General features: G+C 43.5%; 2 protein-coding genes across 2 annotated transcripts in view; one reads left to right on the forward strand and one right to left on the reverse strand.

Annotated features, from left to right (window-relative positions):
* Positions 1-1,411: 1,411 nt before the first annotated feature.
* LOC1277427 (protein GPR107) lies at positions 1,412-8,066 on the forward strand. Its single transcript, XM_316891.6, has 9 exons — positions 1,412-1,651; positions 1,741-1,908; positions 1,999-2,109; positions 2,210-2,355; positions 2,446-2,731; positions 2,801-3,189; positions 3,281-3,671; positions 6,594-6,763; positions 6,852-8,066. The coding sequence occupies exons 2-9, from the start codon at positions 1,807-1,809 to the stop codon at positions 7,006-7,008; spliced, it is 1,752 nt and encodes a 583-aa protein (XP_316891.5). The 5' UTR covers positions 1,412-1,651; positions 1,741-1,806; the 3' UTR covers positions 7,009-8,066.
* Positions 8,067-9,550: 1,484 nt separating this feature from the next.
* The window catches only part of LOC4576171 (probable cyclin-dependent serine/threonine-protein kinase DDB_G0292550), an 80,861-nt gene continuing 70,685 nt past the window's right edge, over positions 9,551-19,726 (reverse strand). Inside the window, exons 3-4 of the mRNA XM_001231075.4 lie at positions 18,117-18,204; positions 9,551-11,068 (exon numbers count right to left, since the gene is read on the reverse strand). Coding sequence (XP_001231076.4) covers positions 10,870-11,068; positions 18,117-18,204 — 287 coding nt within the window. The 3' untranslated portion in view covers positions 9,551-10,869. The remainder of the gene's footprint in view (positions 11,069-18,116; positions 18,205-19,726) is intronic.

Raw genomic sequence — 19,726 nt, forward strand, 5'->3', positions numbered from 1 at the left:
TAAAGGAAGGCTGCTTTCGGAAATTTACAAGATATACAGCGTTTAATTTCGGAGAAGAGCAACATCCCATTCAAAATTTATGACCTACCCGTGTATAGTTCATAGTTATAGAAGTAAGGGTTACAATTTGAAATACAATTTTAAAAAATATTTTAAAAAAAATTGTAAATTTTTGGCGTGTTTTTTGCTGCAATGAAACATGTTTTTCTATGCATTCAAGTCAGTGGGGCTTATTCTTTTCTTTTTCTCGATTGGAGTCGAGTCGAGAAACTTGTCTCGATTGCTTTTTGAAATATGCTTATTGTTACAGAAGTCTGCTAGCTAAAATCCATCGAAACGGGTATCCGAAATCGCAGTAGGCATCAAAGCGCCAGACGATGAAATGCATTGAAAATGCGTGCACAGAATTTGAATATAAGCAAAAATTAGGAATTTCCTAAAAAAAAAGAAATCACCTTTTTTATATAATTTCAATGCATTATCTCTTTTGTGCCTTTTGGTCCATCAAATTTTAATTTATTGACGTTTCAATGATTTTGCTTTAATTCATATTTACACATACTAGCATTGCATCCGATGAATTCAGGTATCATCAACGTTTTCAGGTATCATCAACGATTTCAAGCATCATACCGCAGTCTTGGCTTTGGCTAAGACAGATTCGGGAAGGGGTCCCGCGGTCTTGAGATAAAGTGTGAAACCCTGTAAGATATTCAGCCGTACCGGCGAACTCGTTCGTTCCTGGGAACGTTCGCTTCGACGCTCATTTTCACTCATAGCCCTCTAGATCAAAAATTAGAAAACCGTATAGATTTGTACTGGCCAACCTAGTGGTACAACCCTGTCCACTCAAGAGCGACGAATGTTTCTCGTCGAACGAGTTCGCCGGCACGGCTGATCAATAACTTAAAATGTAAAACATACCCGTGTAGGTGGTTATAAAGATGAAGGTTAACAATGCATGACAAGACATTCGTCAGCTGAATCACACCCAATGTGTGGTCGTAGTGTGATTTTGCAGCTAATAATGTGCTTCAGTGGACGGAGTTGTGACGGTGATAAGAAAAGAGGAATTAATGTGTACACCCTCAACGGTTAGTAACAGCAAGGAAAAATGGTGCAATGCCGCGCACAAACATGCCGGTCTGACGTACGTACCATGCGAACAGAACCTACACACCCGTGAGTTGTAGCATTACAGCGTGAGACAGTGTGAGGAGAACACAAAATGCATCATCAAATGAAGCGGGAGCAAGGGGATGGTTTCTACTAGCAAACAAATTAAAATAGTTCAAATCAGACCAATTTAATTAAATTCTGTTCCATTTGTTTGATTTTCATGCACAGTGTGACCGTGGCGTGACTGCTGTGCCGCGCTGTACCTTTTTCTCACCTCACTACTGCTCACCGCTCACCTTCCGTCAAGCTAGCTCACAGCGCGTTGATAGCAGGCGATATGTCAACACGCACGTCAGCGTACGATTTTCACTGTTTGGTTGTGTTTATACTGGTCGCCCCGCAGTGAAAACAGCGCAAAGGGTCGACGGAACTTTGTCATCATTTTTCCGAGCTGGCACGAGCGCTTGCTGGGGGAGGGTGCGCTGGGTCGATAAAGTTGCGCTACCGCTGGTCAACGGGAAGCAGGCATAAGGTAGGGACAGGCGACCGACACAGTGCTGCGGTGGGAACGCAGTGCCCTTTCCCGCTGGTGTCTGATTGGCGTTTTTGTCCTCGTTGTAGGTAGAAGACAGGGTCAAGGCGCGTACGGCACCGAGCTAAACTGCACGCCGCCAGTCCGGGAGAAGGATGAGCCGGAGGTGGACCGGACCGCTGCGGTCGGCGGCGGCACTGATCGTTGCACTGCTCGTGTCGGCCGCCGTCGCCCGACGGCACCACCTGGAAGTGCGGGTAAGTTTGAGTGGCCGCAGGCTCGCGCAGCAAGGCCGTACGCTAATCCATTCCTCTCTTCTCCGTGGCATCGAACCATGGTTTTGGTAGGATGATTTCCGCCGGTACATCTTGCTCAGCACGTTCGGGTTTTACGCCGGCGGAGTGCTCGACGTGCGGGTGTCCCACTTTCGCGTCGATCCGGGCACGGAGGAAAACATGGTAAGCGATAGCGCAAGCGGGTGGCGTAACCGTGTGCCCCTTTTTGAACGATTTACTTATTGGCCTGTGGGTTGCTCCCGTCCCGGTTTACTTGTTCCAGTTTGGCCTTTCGTTGGACAAAACCATGTCCGATTCGATGAACCCGTACCTGGACTCGCACCAAGACAAATGCATACTGACCGAACCGGTCGCGGTACAGAGTAACGGACCGATCGTGTTCTTCAAGATGGACCTCAAGCAGAATGTGTGAGTAGATTCAAGGGCGAAGCTGTTTTTTGCCGCAAGGGAACATATCCTTAAAACCATTCTCCCTCCCCATTCTCGTCTGACCGGCAGCGTGCACGTCAGCTGTTCCAAGGATTGGCAGAACATTCACCTGTACAAGGATCGGAGCGGTGTGCCGGCCCTGCGCTCCAAGCGCCAATCGTTTGCCGAGGCCAGCGACTCGAAGATGGTGTACATGCAGCGGCGCCGCCGGTCCGCCTACCACGTGCCCGAGTCGGACGATTTTGCGCCGGGCGCGGCGGCCATCGACGGCGGCAGTGCGGCGACCGTCTGCAGCAAGCTAACACTGCCGCTCGAGGTGAAGGCGGACGATATGTTCAAGTACTACAGCTTCAATGTGAGTGAGCGTGGGTGAAACTGTGCCACCGTACACCGTACTCACATCTGTTGCACTCCTATCTTTCAGTTTGCCATTTACGTCGCCACCAAGCAGGAAGAAGGGCTGTACAATCTGTACTTCCACAGCTGCCCGAACTACGCGCCGAACAGTCTGTACGAGCTGAACTTTAACGTCGACATCGAGGAGAAGAACAGTGGCAACTATCTGTCCGCGGGCGAGATGCCGCTGCCGGCCCTGTACTTCATGATGTCGGTGCTGTTCTTCCTGTCCGGTCTGTTCTGGGTGTTTATACTGCGCAAGAGCAAGCATCCGCTGTTCAAGATCCACTATCTGATGGGGGTGCTGGTGTTTCTCAAGTCGCTGTCGCTGATGTTCCACGCGATCAACTTCCACTTTATCGAGGTGCAGGGCGAGCACGTGGAAGCGTGGGCCATACTTTACTACATTACCCATCTGTAAGCCGTGTGCGGGCGTCGGTAGAGGAGAGCAGGACATTCATCCGATACGCTTTGTGCGCTTTATTTCTTTTCTTTTTATTCTCCGCAGCCTCAAGGGAGCGGTGCTAATCATCACGATCGTGCTGATCGGCACCGGTTGGACGTTCATCAAGCACATACTGGCGGACAAGGACAAGAAGCTGTTCATGATCGTCATTCCGCTGCAGGTGCTGGCTAACGTGGCCGAGATCATCATTGCCGAGAGCGACGAGGGCGACAAGGAGTACGGTACCTGGCGGAACATTTTCATGCTGGTCGATCTGCTGTGCTGTGGCGCCATCCTGTTCCCGGTCGTCTGGTCGATCCGGCACCTCCAGGAGGCGGCCGGCACGGACGGCAAGGCGGCGATCAACCTGCGCAAGCTGAAGCTGTTCCGCCAGTTCTACATCATGATCGTGTGCTACATCTACTTTACGCGCATCATTGTAATTCTGCTCAAGGTAAGGTGCAGCGCAAGCCGGTGGAAGATTGGTTTTTTGTTTCCTACCAACTGATGCAAGCATTAGAGGTTTGTGATTTATGATACGACGATACGATACGACTTGTTGACACTTGCAGCATTCTAGGGTTTTCCAGGGTTCTCATACTTGTGGGATACTTTCATGACTCTTTCTTACACGAAATGAACTTTATGTGAAAGGAATTTGACTCTATAGCACCCTTTTCGGACAAATCCAATAGGAAATTTCAAAAAGTCTGTCCAAAAAGGGTGCAATAGCGTCCAACTCTTATCATATAAAGTTCCCATAAGTAAGAATCAAGAAAGTATCCCACAGCTATGAGAAACCATGAAAAACACTGTATCTAACCCCAACGGATAGTTTTCATTTTCACTCATATTATTTTTTTTTCATTACGTTTTCGTCGTTTTTCCTTTTTCCACGATAAGTTGTTTTAAAATCAAGTTGTTTTCCAGATTGCTGTTTTAAAATGTTTCTCCTTTTTGAAAGGCTAGTAGGGAAAAAATTGCTTTAGCCGTCAAAACTTCAAGCCAATTCTCGGATATGTTTTTTTTTTGCAATACGCTCACAAAATTCGAACATAAGCCAAAACTTAAGCCATTTCTCCGTAGCTGATAGGAACATTCAATTTATGCTAAAGTTATGTTTTATTTTTATTTTAATGCTTTTCGTTTATTAATTTTAAAGTGTATTTGATCAAAAGTGTTCATTGCAGAAAACTGATTCATTTTAAGTAACATTTTTTTCTTCTTAAATTTGTCCTCGATCCATTTCCAAACCTTCGATGTCGAATTAGACCTTCGATGTCGAAAATGACGAGTTAGAATCGATTCGTGGAAACGAAAAAGTATTTGTCTAGCTGAATATTTCACAACAAAAGGCTAAATGTTCGAAAAGTATTTGCTTCACTGGGTTTTAAAATAATATGCGTAAAAAAATATGCGTTAAAATAATATGCCTGATTTATAGTTTCTCTGTGCAATTATGTCTACTTCCAGTACCAGTTGCGACGAAATAACTCACCTGATCCTTCTTGTAATCTTCAGTTAAAATCAGATAAAATAACTAAAACCTATCGCTTCCTGCAAAATTATATGAAAATTTGCCATAATTTGACTGAAAACCTCGAAATTTGACATACGATAATATTGCCGCATTATAGCTATTGCTTCGCATTATAGCGTATATTGGGGAATACCTGAATGTTTGTATCATGGGAAAAATATTGCATTTTCCCATTAATTGCAAAAAATGTCATTGAATTTGTATTGCGACTCTGTTTTTCGCTTCTTTGATTGGTATTATGATCGAATTGAATTGCAAGATTCGATAATTTTTTGGTATCCTTTTTTCAGGATTGGAACTCAAATTTTCTTTCAAAAATGTAAAATACAAATTCCCAGCTTTTATTCGAATCAATTGATCGTGATTTTCCTGCTTCTTCATCAATTCAATTATTCATCATTCAATTAGGCCTAATAATATGGTACCATCGTGCAATGATGAAACGAGATTTTGCTGTTGTATTTCAGTATTTATATATTTCCGTGATGTTTATCTCAGATTATACAATAGCCGTCTTATCTCGGTGTGTTGAACCTTTTTTAATCTGTAAACATAAGGTTGTTTTGAAATGACTTTCGTTATTATTTGACACTCTTTGCCAATTTTTTAAACCATAACAATTAAATACAATATGACATATCTATACACGACATGACCCTTTTCTTCAAATCGTTATCCAACACGAAATGTACCGATTCATGGAGTCTTTTTGATTTCCTAGCCAATTAATAGCTCTTTCCGTTAGATAACACATAATGGGGAATAGGGTTGTCGATAAGTTTTGTAATCTGATATGTATAGATAGATGCAGAATTAGGAAACGATGTTAATTTTGAACTCAATAGAATATTGATGATATTGGACCTTCGTACATGAGTCAAAAGTTGTAAAGACAAATACCGTTTGTGCACCAAATGATGTACAGGTTTTTCCGATAGCTATTAATGCGGACTGGAGGCAATAGCATATCTCGTATTTAGAAAATTTCAGGGAATTTTCAGTGAAAATATTCAGGGAAAGTTTAGTTTAATTTAGCTTGAAGTCGTAAGTTTTAACCACTCAATTAATTATTTGACCTGTTTCCAGCTGATGATTACCATATTCTACCTTTTAAAATGGGATTTAAAATTTAACCAAAATGGAATTTATTTTGCATTTTGTAGTACAATTTGCTAAAAGAACTGACAAACTTAGAATATCGCGTATATCGAGAATGGCGTATATCGGGGCATACCTGTATTCATGTTTTTAAAATGTTTTCGTTGTTATTATACTATTTGAATGTTGTGTTTTAGCAAAACATGTCAATTGGATGGACCTTAAATCCCTGATCGTTACTTTTTTCGTCCCAAGCCTGTTGCTACTAGAATTCCGTATGCCTTTTTTTTTAAATACTCAACTAGACGAATGAATTTTGCACGTTTCATTAGAAAGCACGAAACGGTTGTCTAGGAAAGTGTTTCACTGGAAAGCATGAAAGCTAATGGCAAAGTAGTCCTCTTTTCCTATTTATTTCAATATTCAATTTGACGTTGATCTCAATGAAAGACAGACTTGAATCGAATTTCGTATCTACGGAACACGTAGATCAATTCATGCGTAAAGCTATACGACTTGATGTACTTCTGTGAAAACCACAAAACTGCATTTCGAAACGCAAAGTATGCTTTAGGTGCAAAGTAAACCCTTGATTTCCTAAGCATTTTATTTCGCCACGTCGATATAACTCGATTTGAAGAATGGAAATAACAATGCAAATTTGCACATTAAAAAAAACACTTCAATTTACGCTATGTCTGTTTGCAAAATAACGATTGAGTTCCATTTTCTTTGTAGATTACGGTCGCATTCCAGTACGCCTGGCTGGATGAAATGTTCAAGGAGATGGCCACCTACGTGTTCTTCGTGCTGACCGGATACAAGTTCCGGCCCGTGTCGCAGCATCCCTACTTTTCGCTGCACGGCGAGGATCTGGATGACGATGACGATGATGGCGAGGTCGAGATGTAAGTTTCTCGCCAACTGTTGCTGGGTTTATTTTTTTGAATCTTCGAAATTCATTGTCACTTTGTTTTTTTACTCACACACACGTAGTTTGACGCAGTCCGGACTGAGTGAGGGTATCAGCAAGATCACTAACCGATCGCAACCATCTGCAAATGCTGCGTCCGGTACAACCATGGTAGAGTCGCACGAAGAGGAACGCGAGAATTTAATCAGCAAGCGAGAATCGTCTCACGAGTACGACTAAAAAAACATTACCACCTCCTCCCACCTGGGGAAGGAAAGAAAGCTGTGGGGGTTTCCCACGTGCTCCATTAACGTTAATTTGCACCCTGCCCGGTAGCTGGCTGGAAGGGGTTACCCACTATTTACTTGCGTTCGGCTCGGTGTCGCGTGGCAATGGTTGTTTGTAGAAGCAGATGTAGAACGTTTGCAGGCTCTAGGGTAAGGTGTGATTAGTTCCCGCGTATGTGATGTCATTTCAATCGCCCCGCTCCGAGCGCTTTTACCCGTGCACACCCCCATCAGCAAACAAATTCGGCCGCTAACAATAGAATTAATTCACAGAGAGCATTCAGAGCGAGCAAACAGCTCACAAAGTTTTTTGCAATTAGTGCAACTAGACGAACCGGAGCCAAAACTCACCCGCAAGCGAAACTTTCTGTTTTTAGCAAGGCAGCGATTGAGACCAATTTAACCTGGCGGTCGGTGTGAGCACTCATCTCAGAGCATCCTGCAGTGGCGAGGCATCAGATAGGTAGTAGTAATGGTAGGAGTTAGTTGTAACAGCACATTCACTCGCCGTGATGGTCTAAACCGGACCGGAGGAATCGTCTTTTTTCCATTCCCTCCGTTGATTGATTTGCACCGTGCCGTGTGTGATTTGTGGCGCCTCCGTCACGCATGACGTCTGGTCTGGTTCTCTATCGTACTTTGGGGGTAGAGCGTGTCGCGTTTGGGATGATTGATTTTTTTAAATGAAAGGACCACGCATACTAATAAATTAATGTAGCAAAAAACAAAAAAAAACAAAAAAAAACAAAAAAAAAACAAAGAAACACTAGAACAAAACGGAAAATCCATACCGTTGCGCGCGCTCTCGAGGATAGCAATGGAAGTGAACGTCCCTCGGCGCTCCCCCCCCCACTGGCGTACAACGGAGAATGGGCAAATGAAATGAAGCTAAAACAAAACGACAAAGCAAGAAGGAATTAGACATACATTCGTATCTGTAAACTAAATAAAACCACTATAAATGATAAATATAATTTAAGCGATCCAGTTTACGAGCTTTTCACCGATGCACACACGCGGTTTACGGTGTTGCTGCTTCTCTACTCTTTATTTTAGTAAACTTTCAGCAGAGCAGTAGAGCTTTCGATTGCTTCTAACCGGTGAAAACTGGCATAAATCTTTATGATGGCTCCAGCGGAGAGTTCGGAACCGTAGCATTTGGCAAGATATACTTATCGTTCGCCATACCCGCAGCATCATGGAGCATCATGCAGCGGTACCACTTCCCTGGGAAGTTGATCCGGCTGTTAGAGGCCACCATGAACGGGGTGCAGTGCAAGGTGAGAGTGTCGAACTTGACGTCGGAATCGTTCGAATCTCACAGGGGTCTGAGTCAAGGTTACGGACTCTCCTGTCTACTCTTCAACATCGCCCTGGAAGGTGTCATTCGAAGCGCGGGGCTAAACAACGACATCCGTGGCACGATCCTCTATCGGTCTATCCAATTTCTTGGCTTCGCGTATGACATCGACATCATCGGCAGGACAACAGTGAAGCTGTGTGAGGCGTACACACTACTCAAACGCGAAGCAGCAAGAATTGGAATGAGAATCAATGCGACGAAGATGAAGTACTCAGTGGCGATTTTAACGGTAAGCAAAGTAAGCAATTGCGGGGGCCCAAACAAAATTTAAGTTGAAATGTTACATAATCAAAGACGGATGCCGAGCACCCCCGGAAATCATGTACAGAGGGCCTCATCAATTCTTACTGCTTAGGGCCCCGACACGGTAAACCCGCTACTGGAAGTATCTGCTTGCCGGAAACTCAGACCATCTGGGAAACAAGGTATTAGTTGGCGGCGACAATCTCGAGTTAGTAAAGGAGTTCTGTTATCTTGGGACGGTCGTTACTTCGGACAACGACATCAGCAGCAAAATTCGGAGACGCATTGTTCAGGAGAATCGGGCATACTATGGGCTTCACCGACTGCTGAGATCCAGAAGACTTCAAGCCCGCATGAAATGTGTTATATCGCACATTGATTCTCCCGGTGGTCCTCTATGGACACTAGTCCTGGACCATCCAAGCGGAGGATGCAAACGCTCTGGGCGTGTTTGAGTGACGCATACTCCGTACCATCTTTGACCGTGTGTTCGAGCATGGAGCGTGGAGGAGAAGGATGAACCACGAGCTTGCTGAGCTGTACGGCGGACCGAGCAATCTGACGGTGGCGAAGGCTGGTAGAGAGATGGCAAGAGAGAGATGGCTGGGGCATGTCTTGAGGCCGGACTCATGCCCCACCAAGAAGGTGTTCGACAGTGATCCCCAGTTCGGCATAAGGCGGAGGGGAGCACAGCGAACTCGATGGCTGGACCAGGTGAAGCGAGACCTGGCGGAGATCGCGTGTCTGCATGGATGGGAGGCTGCAGCCAGGGACCAATCATCCTGGAGAATAATTGTTGACCGGGCCATGTCACATGGACGTGCTCTATCGTGAGCAGGCCAACAAGAAAGAGAGAAACCCGCAGCATTACTCGGTTCCAAAACGCGTGTTTTACATGTTGGTATATGTCCTTTATTCATACTACTTGATTATTAGCCACAGAAAAACAGCTTACAGCTGTCGAAGTGTACTTTGATTTCCTTGGGATTTGTTTTTTATGCGTGTGTCTGTGTTTAGTTTCATTTCTAAATTCATATCGCCTGTTTTGGTTGCATTTCTACTACAGTTTTGTTTTTTTAGAAAGAATGATATAGTTTTTTTTGTTGCGTTGCTTTCCTTCTCATTTTTTATCATTTCAAAGCTACCTGTTTTCCATATCATTCTCCTTCGGTGCACCTCTTTCTGCTCTTGCATGCCTTCAAAATCCTGCAGCTGTCCGCGGTCGTGTTGTAATGATATGAATATTTTAATAGAATTTGGTTCCACGTCGTTTTTTCTGCCATCGGAATGCCTAGGTAAACCTTGGGTATGCATGGGACGACAAAATGTTTGGTATGTTTTGTTTCACTTTTTGTGTTTGTTGGGCTTTTTCACCATTGATATCCTCAACACGCTGCGTTGGATACACATCGCACCCTTTTTTTTAAATCGTGATGTGCCTGCGTGTATTTGTATGTGTATATGTGTGTGTATGTTTTCCAGTAAATATGTTTGGCATTATAATTTCCGGACCGTGTGTGGGTTCACACAGTCTGTTGCTAGTCTATAAATGTATCTCAATGTTTTTGGCTTTGATATTTACTTTATTTTGTTTAGTTCCTATCTGGTAGCTTTGGGATTGTTTTGCGCACAATATTAGTTGCTTATACGTTCTTTCGTCATTTGTAACGGTCGTCTGTCTTTTCTAAGGGTTCGTGTGAAGTACAAATAAGCTTGGAAAATAGCAACCGTTTTTTTTTATAGACACCTTAGACACCAACAAGGGAACAACAAGGGCGCAGTTTGGTCTCGTGGCACATAGTTGTGCTGCTAAAGAAGGAACTCATCCGAAGTGTCTGGGGGAACTACGGTTTTGGGAAAGTCTTTCCCATACAATACGTCCAAGACAGTCGAATTCAAAACATTGCTGCACTTGCCACGCAAGGAAGATATATTTCATACAGCTACGGAAGGATTAATATCTCTGCGGATAAGCAACGCGTATAACATATAGTGCGGTAGGGCAACAATCATCATAACATCACCAATATTTTAGTTGTCTTCTTCTTCTACTACTTTGGCGGCTACAAACAGCGAGTTCCAAAAAATGTACAGCGGCAATGAAAAATCTCTTGCTAAACATAACTCCCTTCAACACGTAACAAGCGTCACAGAGTTCGTCCGGGTTTGTCAGGAGATGACCAGCACCACCCCTCGTCAGAAAGCCGCTTACAGCAGCCGCTCGAGGTCCTCACTTTCCGCGTCGCTGGTGCCCGACTCGGTGTCGGTGTAGTCGTCCTCGTCCCGGCGGTTACGCCGGCAGCACGGTAGTCGCCGGTCGTCCTCGTAATCGCTCCAGTGCTCGAACTCTTCCTTGTGGTGCTCCAGCAGCATCAGCGACGAGAAGAGGCTATCGCAGCCACTGCAACTGTAACGACAAGGGGAACGGGGTAAGCGTGCTGGTTGGAATATTGGGCACAGCTGGAATGCATCGCATGATACGTGCGTGTGCAGCAGACGGAGTCGGCTGACGGCTCGCCTCTCACAGCCCAACCTCCGAGGCAAGTTGCATCGGAAGCGGCCCACGCCAACGCCATCTGTATTTGACAAATTTTGCAAATTTGTTTCAAACTTGCTTAATATACCGTGTGACATTCCTCGACCAGTCTCTTGATTGATTTTAAAGCTGTAGGTGACAGGCCAGGGGTAAACTCTTTGTAACGCTCGGTTTGTGTGCCAGTCAAGCTGATCTAGCTAACTAGAATGACGTCATGTGCCATGTGAAGGTGGAAAGAACCAAAGATTATTTGCGCCAGTTTATTTGTGTTAGTAAAACGATTGACCTCAGAGCGATTTTACAACTGTATTTAACCAAAATTCGTCTGTCTAGCAAATCTAGCAATTTATTTATCACATACAATAATTATACAACATTACAGCTTCAATCGAAAGACTCATATGTTTCAGTCAAACTGATAGCCATCGCAGTCATTCCATCATTATTTTCATATGCACTCCTGGTTTGGTCAGTTCATAACAGCCTATATAAGATATTGTCGCAGGCCATTTGAAATTTACATTAAGTCAGCGGTCGGCAACAACTTTTAGCATTAAATTTCATACCGTTGCATTCTTCGTTATGGTCGAACATAAGGTAAAATCTCCCGTATGTATCACGTATGTTTTTAAAAAAAAATTTAAACTGGATGCAGTGGGTTTATACAAAATATTTAACGTGAACTTCACATTAACATGCAGTTAACATGCAAATGATGCAAATAGTAGGTGCATCTTTGATGTTTGATATTCATTTCCTACAAATTTGCAATAAAAAGATCTAGAAACTATGAAATAGCTCCATACATTATTCCCCGGATACCCCAGAGCTCCTCACAAATAGCTGCATTTACTTTAAAACTGAAACGAACCAATAAATTCCCAGTTAATTATTTGCGTTTGCTTTTTACGAGAACAACGATAATCAAAGAGCGTGAGGAATTAGTTAGAAATTTTTCTGAAATAGCATTACTTGTTCGATAAGCATTTTGATAGTTACCTAGCAAATATAGGTTTTTTTTTCGGCCGTTCAGGATTTTGCACCTCACAAAAAATACCTCGAATATTTTTTTGCGGTATGCAAGGTGGGGGTCATCAAGAAGCGATATTGCTTTTGCTTTGTTGTTATGACTTATCACATTTTTTCGCACTCTGTTGTTGATCCTTAATTGATGAACCTTAGCAATTCGTTATAATAATTAGAATTACCCTGAATAATTATTAGAATAATTAGAATTATTTTGATCCCTGCTGTGTGGTGGTTGTGGTTGATATCATTAACAAACTATTTTTCTTCAAAAATTGTTAGAGGATGTTTTAAAAAAAGCGCAAACATAAAGAAACGCATTTTACTGGCTCTCGATCATTTAAAAAATTTGACCTTTCGCATAAAAAGTTTGCTGACCGCTGCTCTAGGCCATGCGTCTGGAGAATCAATAATACCTTGAAAAATTTCTCTCATGACATGACATGACATTTTTACAGCTACGCGGCATGGCACGATTATTATTTACGATTATTTTACTGGATTTTGAAAGAGATACTCAGTCGGACTAATCTACAAAATCACTTTAGCTAAAAAACAACTAAAAACCTTTTTACATAATACGTATTACATATTACGTACCACAAATGGTTCATCCTCATAAATTCTCATCCATCCTCAACATTCATTGAAAATATATCGACCGATTCTGGAGCTGTTTTGCCCTAAGAAACAACGTGTGTTAGTATTTTTGCTAGTGCAATGTCAAATGATAGGTCTTTATTCACTGGTTGCTGTTTAATTAACCCCTTCACTCTTTTGTCATTTTGAAAAGTGAGATAAAAAATTGTCTAAATCTAAATAAGAAGCAGAAAAAAAGGTTTCAGACATTCCATGATGGCTGAAGAGTAAGCATCTATGCTAGTATGTAGAAATAGAGTAGTTTCCAATCGAAAGAAAACGATAATTAGTTCAATACGGTTCAATTGCAACGACTAGTATCATGTTTACGTACAAACATGTACAAACGTGTTTTCGAAGCAATTTCGTTCCAAACCATTGCCGCCCAACGAAAACAGAAACAAAACGGACTGTAAAATTCTGCCCAAGACTTACTCGGGCAAAACTGGTAAGGGGTTAGTATCCTTCAGTCTTTGAGTCACAAATCAATTTTTTTTTTTTTTTTCGGAGGTACGGATAGAAATTAAAGATTTCAGCGCAACGAAATTAGTTTTTTTAAACTAATAGCCGCCTAAAAGAGTGCTATAAATACCCATCATTACGATCTTTTTTATAGCCATCTTATGAGAACAATGCCTCTAATTTACGCTTCAACGTTGTGCAGGTAGTTCCCGAGATACGCGGTACCTCTTATACGCGGATTTGGAGATACACGAAAACTATGAGATTCGTTGAAAACGCGGAAATTCGAGATACGTGGTTTCTTCACGGTCCACATTAAAAGCGTAGTTCGGGGACAACCTGTAATCGGCATTTCTTTTGAAGAATCGCTCTTTGACGGGTTACATTTGTTTACGCCATGAACCGCTGGTTGCAGACCACCGGCTGGAAAGGCTGCCAGTAAGTGTGTGAGCCCAATTTTTTCGTAATGAAATGAAAGATTTTTATGGTCCAAAAGATCGATGGTCTAATTTTAAAGAGTGTTGGATGGTTTCGACTAGGTAGTAGGAGAAAACGGGGCAACATTTTTACCTCTTATTTAAGCATTATTTCACTGCAAGAATAAATTCCAAAAGTCAATATATAAGTTTTGTGATCCGTTATGAAACAACAATAAAGAAACATACGAATTAAGATTGAATAGCCAAATGTTGTAAATTGTATTACTTTGAAAATAAGCTTTAAGTATTGTCGCAGAGCTACTTGAAAGTTTTACATGGTATATTTTAAAAGTTATGATATTTATAAACAATTTGTTTATGATGATGTAACAAAACATACAAAATTGCTTCACGTGGGGTGAAGAATTATGTATGACTCACTCTGACTCTTCATCCATACTCATTCTTTCGGGGGTAAATTGACTCTCTGTGAGCTTTTGAGCTAAAGCGCAAACGAATGCAGGTTTTGTGTGGTGGATTTGTTATGAGTTTTCTTTCTACACTGATTCAGCTAGGGTTTTCGTAGAGCATCCGTTGACACATTGGATTAAGTCGGTTAGATTTTTGGTAGTGTCTCACGTAAAGTTCCGTAAACGAGCCAGGTAGGTGCCCCAGAGCCCTCCAGAAGCGACACAGTCACTACCTCGTCGTCTTCTTCTGCGGCAGCATTATCAGCATAAAAAAAGACTACACAATTAGTTTCGCATTCAGCGCCACTCCCGCGGTTCGGAAAAAGTTTCCGAGAGACATATATTTGCGTGACAAACACTGGCGGAACTGCTTGCAGAGAAACATCGTTTATGCGCCACTCGAGCGCACACCTTCCAAATCACGGTTGAAAGCTTGCACGTGTATATGTGTGTGTCTCTGTGTTTATGTTTCAATCCGTCGCATGCTGGCGAAGCAGAGTGCTGCTTGGCATTGGCTTTATCGTGTTTGCGTTCTTTCTCTCTCTCTCTCTCTCTCTCTCTCTCTCTCTCTCTCTCTCTCTTTCCTCTTGTAAAAAAGCGGGTGAGTTGCTACGCGTTTGATCGTGGCGGTGAAAATTTGAACACGCTCGAGCAACATCCGGAAACATCCCGAAGCCAAGCGGGTGGAAAGTTTCTTCGGTTGCCGCGGAAATTTGGCATTGGGAGGTGCGTTTTCCGAGACGACAGGAGCGGGTCTCGGTGTGTACGTGTGAGCGCTTTCCCATCTCAGCCTCGCGACCGGAGTCGCCGAACCGTTAAATGATACTTCGATCGGTTTGTTCTAACCTCCTCCCTACCGCCGACAGTGCTACTTATACGAATCTTGTTTATATTAAAAAAATAATAATTCTTCGCTTTGCTTACAAACCAACATGCGTGCGCGTGAAGATTGGCTTTTATAAGTGAATGTTAAGCTCAAATTTAAAGTCAGCTTTTTGGTATCTTCTGTATATGAATGTTTTTCATTTTTAAATTTGCCTCCATTCAAACAGTCTCGTCCAATTCATTACTGTCGTTACTGTGACGCCGATTGAGAATACTTGCCGATCGATAGCTTCGTGGTGCAGTGTTCGCCGCAGCCCAAACACAACGTGCGACATACCGAAGCATCGATTGACACGTATGCCACATGCAGCCATTGCTATCTGCATCCCCCATCCTCATTATTCCGTAACGTCCCGAGATATTTTCCGGCACCTATTTTCCCGCCGTCAATATCGGGCCAGGCTAAGCAATCAAAGCAACCATCAAACGGGCTGTAGCGTACACGTATCTGCCGGTCCAACACATCAAGGGCAATAGAATCCCACTCTTCCACGCACAAGCGTTGCGGGGATTTGCTCTACGCAGTGTGTGTGCAGTGACAATTTTACGTCAGTCATTTCATAAAACGGTGCTATGCTCAAAGGGACCGGAATGCGGTTCTGTGCGCGTTCCGCCATTGGGGACTCCCTGCACCAACATTGAATTACATTTTGGGCGTATTCATGTATGTGTGTACGTATGTGTGTTACGTTGTGGTCCGCTGGATTCGGGACTGTCCTGCCTGACCCCGGTGTTTGCCAAACATTGCGCTGCAATAAAGTGTCGGGCGCTCGTGTGCTTTTCTGGGTAACCGCTCCCCGGAGATTAGACTGTAATGTGTGAAGCATCACCCTTCAGCATCCCACCGGCAGGAGTTTTCCACTGCCCGTACGGCAGGACGGCGCCAGCTAATCACTTGACACGGCCCGGGCCGTCCTTTTACGAGGCGGATCCGGTATTCGGCCTAGCGTAGGAACGGCGAACGGGTTCCGGGAAATTGACTGGACTGTATAGTCTGTATGTACCTATGCATAGATGTGTGTGCAAAATCGAAATGGGTACCATGCCAAAAAGGATACATGGGTCTATTGCGACAATAGCTTCATCCGGGGACAGTAGCGGGTTTACAGTCTCGGGGGCCCTAAGCAGTAAGAGTTGTTGAGGCCCCTTTTTACATGATTACCGGGGGTACTCGGCACCCGTCATTGATTATGTAACATTTTAACTTAAATTTTGTTGCTGCCGGGGGGGGGGGTGCTTTTAGTTCGTCTAGCGCGGGGCACCAACGTCCATAACCCACGGGGCCCTCCTTGCTAATACAGTGCCATATTCTATCAACTGTTATGGATTATGTACTAAAGATTCCGGGGCCCCTCATTGACGGGCCCCCCGCAATTGCTTACTTTGCTTACCGTTAAATACGCCACTGTCCAGGGACGTCAATTACGCCGTACGTCGAGCCGGCGAGCGAAAGTAAGTCACTGTCGTCGTCGTCACCGTCCACAAGCGTACACTACTTATCGACCGACCGGCCGTACATCCCGTGCAAATAGGTGTATGGCAATCGAATCGAATCTTGTTCGTCGCCAGAAATAGTTTCATCCAACCGGCTAACCGGGGCCTATTATCTCAAACGGCGTGTGTGCTCTTTAGGGCATCAACTGGGATCAAGATGGCATGAATGTGAAAGCATTAGGGATAACATTTAACCTGCCTGTGTGAGTGTCGCACACCAAGAACCTTCCAACTGGACTGAAATGTGTGATGGAAGTTATCCAGAAACAGTCACATTTTGCCTGAATACGTTCAAAAATCGTGCGTTTGGAAGTCAAGACCAAGACGAACCCCAATAAAAACACCCTCGACGACTCGGTGAACAGTTGCACATCAAAACAAGAAGCACGGCAAACGGTGTGAACATTTGCATAATGAATGGAAATAAAAACCTTTGGGTCCTACCCCACTCCAGGTTAGGGAAGGTGGTGGAGGAAATATCGAAAAATGAAACGTTTCATCTTCATCACCATCATCATCATTTTCATCTTTAACCTAGCCGGTACCTGGAATTTAATTTTGTGGGCAGCGTAAGAAGGAACATGAAAATAACGCGTTGAGAAGAGTAGCTTGAGAAGAAAATTATGTATTCCGATTTTCCACCGTGCCCCGTTTGATGCATCATTTACAAATTGTGCACCATCAGCACGAAAAGCACACACAGACACACATACGTACACACTCATTGTGCACAAGGACTATGCTGGCAAGGTACAATTAAACGAGGAAGCGAGTGCGCGTACGCTGCTCAGAGCAGCGGATGGACGGTAAAGAGCCGCCGTAGAGCAATCGCGCACATTCTTTTGAAGTTGAATTTAATCAGTAGGTTCTTGGCGCCACGAGCACTCTGCCGCAAAAGCTGCGGGAATGGATGAAGAGCCCAGATGAGATCCAGGGGATGCTGCGGAGAGGCGCACGGACGACTCGTTTCGGGAAGATCGCCTTCGGATTGATACGCAGCCGGAGACGGTCGACTACCTGGTCGGGTTATCCACTAGTTACTTATTCAAAAACCTAATTTCTGCTTATGGTGCTTTATTAAGCTTTATGAAATACCTTGGTAGCTGCCACGATGTGGTCGCTAATGTACTGTTCCTACCGCTGTGTGGCCACTGCCTTCTTCGGTACGGGCGTTAGTGTCCGGGAGTTGTTTGATGTCTGCCTAAATCAATTCGCGGTACCGACGGGCGTTTTTAAAATGGGAGAACAGTTGAAAAGACAACCCCCCGCGAAACTAAAACTGCCGGCTCCAATAATGAAGATGGCCGTTACGAACAATATGGTCTCTGAAATATATTTCGATATTCTGCACCTTCTTGGAGTACGGAAATGCATTCTGGTGGAAAGAATTACGCTCAGGGCTAACGCCCAGAAAATTTAAATTTGATGAATGTGTGTCGTAGCTTCATTCCCCAATTTGAGTGTTCGGGATTAGAATAGCAGAACTTCGTCCTGCCAAGAACGCGCGGTTATTGGATGACTTACCCGAAGTGACGCTTCTTCTGTTGATGGGACGCCAGCTGACGGCGGCAGCGGAATGCCCGATCGCACACGTTGCATGTTAGTGACTCATCTGTGAAAACGAGAGAAAAAGATGGAGATAAAAGTGTACAGCTAGCAGTGCTGCAAAATGTCACTATCAATGTCATAAAAAAATCTGACTGAAACAAATTCCATATCAGCGTCACGTACTCAATTGTGATAATCAGAGGTGATACTCAGAACGATTGGTGCGACTAACACATGCTCATGACATGTTTGCGACCATCGCTTGGTCAGTCACTATATCACGACTTTTTTTTTGTTGCTGTGATCAATTTTGCAAAATGTCACTGACATAGTCATGACAAATTCCGGCTGAAACAAAATCATCTCAGCGTCACGAGCTCTACTGCGAAGATCAGAGACGAGCCTCAAACAGTTGGTGCGACCATCGCATGCTTGGTGACATTGTGTGCAACCAACTCGTGTTCAATCACTTGGTCGCGACATTTTCAGTCGGTGATCATCGCGATGGTCGCGGGAGATATGCATTGCGTGCGAGTGGTTCCAAGAAACAAAAAGAGCATGTTTTCTCGCTCTGTCGATAATGAATGCGGCCCGCGAGAATATTTTGAGAAGTACTGAAAGCACTGCAAACCAAAAATCTGTTATTACTATTTGTCGAAGTGTATTCAATTTTCCAGAGAAGAACAATCATTGTGTAGCTATATGTTTCAAAATTAACATTAATGTTCCTATAACATTTAACAAACTTATTCTACACGTACGTACAGAACAACAGAGACCCTTAAGAAACATTAAATCGAATCCAAACTTATCGAAACAAATCGAAACAAACTTAGCATAATTTTGTGCATACTCGATTGCACATTGTATATGGAAAAACAGATTTGCGTCTGCCTAGAATGACTTGCGAAAAAGGAATGAAAATAACAAGATACACACCCTTGGAAACTTTGCAACAACTAGCGATGGATTGTCAAACCAACAGTTTCGCTCGTTGCCGTCCCAAGCCTATAGAGCCGTCTAGAGTCATTCGGAACCGTTGGAGTCATCGGTTATCGCACGGAGCGGCTAGTCTGCAGTCAGAAATAGTTCCGGTCGGTCCTACCGATCTTAATGCCTCTGACTGCCGAGTAAAGGCTTCAGTCGGCTCCGAATTGCTCTGAACGGATCTGCACGGCTGCCACCATAAAAAATCAGTTAATATACAATATGTACGACTTATCGAAAGCGTTTGTAGCCAAGTTGAATTTATTTGCATCTCACATTCTACAAGACAAATTGTACTTTGCAACCTCCCCAAAAATCAAAACCAAAATGAAATGATTATGCTTAAGATAAAAGGATTTACATTAAGGATTAACATAAACGAAATGCCAAAGTCCTGCAATACATAGCTAATTAATAGATTAGCTCACACAGTCCTTTCCTTAAATCGCGAATCATTTCCCTTCAAGTGTCAAAAAAAATATTTGCCAATCTTTTTGGGTTCACACACCACGAATCTGCGTCGGATAAAATATCGTAATTTAACAAAATTATTCATAAACAACGGGTTCTTGTTATAAGAAATGAATATACCACCAGAA

The sequence above is a fragment of the Anopheles gambiae genome, chromosome X, assembly GCF_943734735.2.
Source record: "Anopheles gambiae chromosome X, idAnoGambNW_F1_1, whole genome shotgun sequence".
Lineage (NCBI taxonomy): Eukaryota > Metazoa > Arthropoda > Insecta > Diptera > Culicidae > Anopheles > Anopheles gambiae.

Bases quoted from the DNA above. Each gene is read 5' to 3' on its own strand.
- LOC1277427 (XM_316891.6), top strand. From the start codon at position 1,807: ATGAGCCGGAGGTGGACCGGACCGCTGCGGTCGGCGGCGGCACTGATC. The intron at 2,110-2,209 runs GTAAGCGATAGC...TACTTGTTCCAG, and splicing joins CGGGCACGGAGGAAAACATG to TTTGGCCTTTCGTTGGACAA. The intron at 6,764-6,851 runs GTAAGTTTCTCG...ACACACACGTAG, and splicing joins GATGATGGCGAGGTCGAGAT to TTTGACGCAGTCCGGACTGA.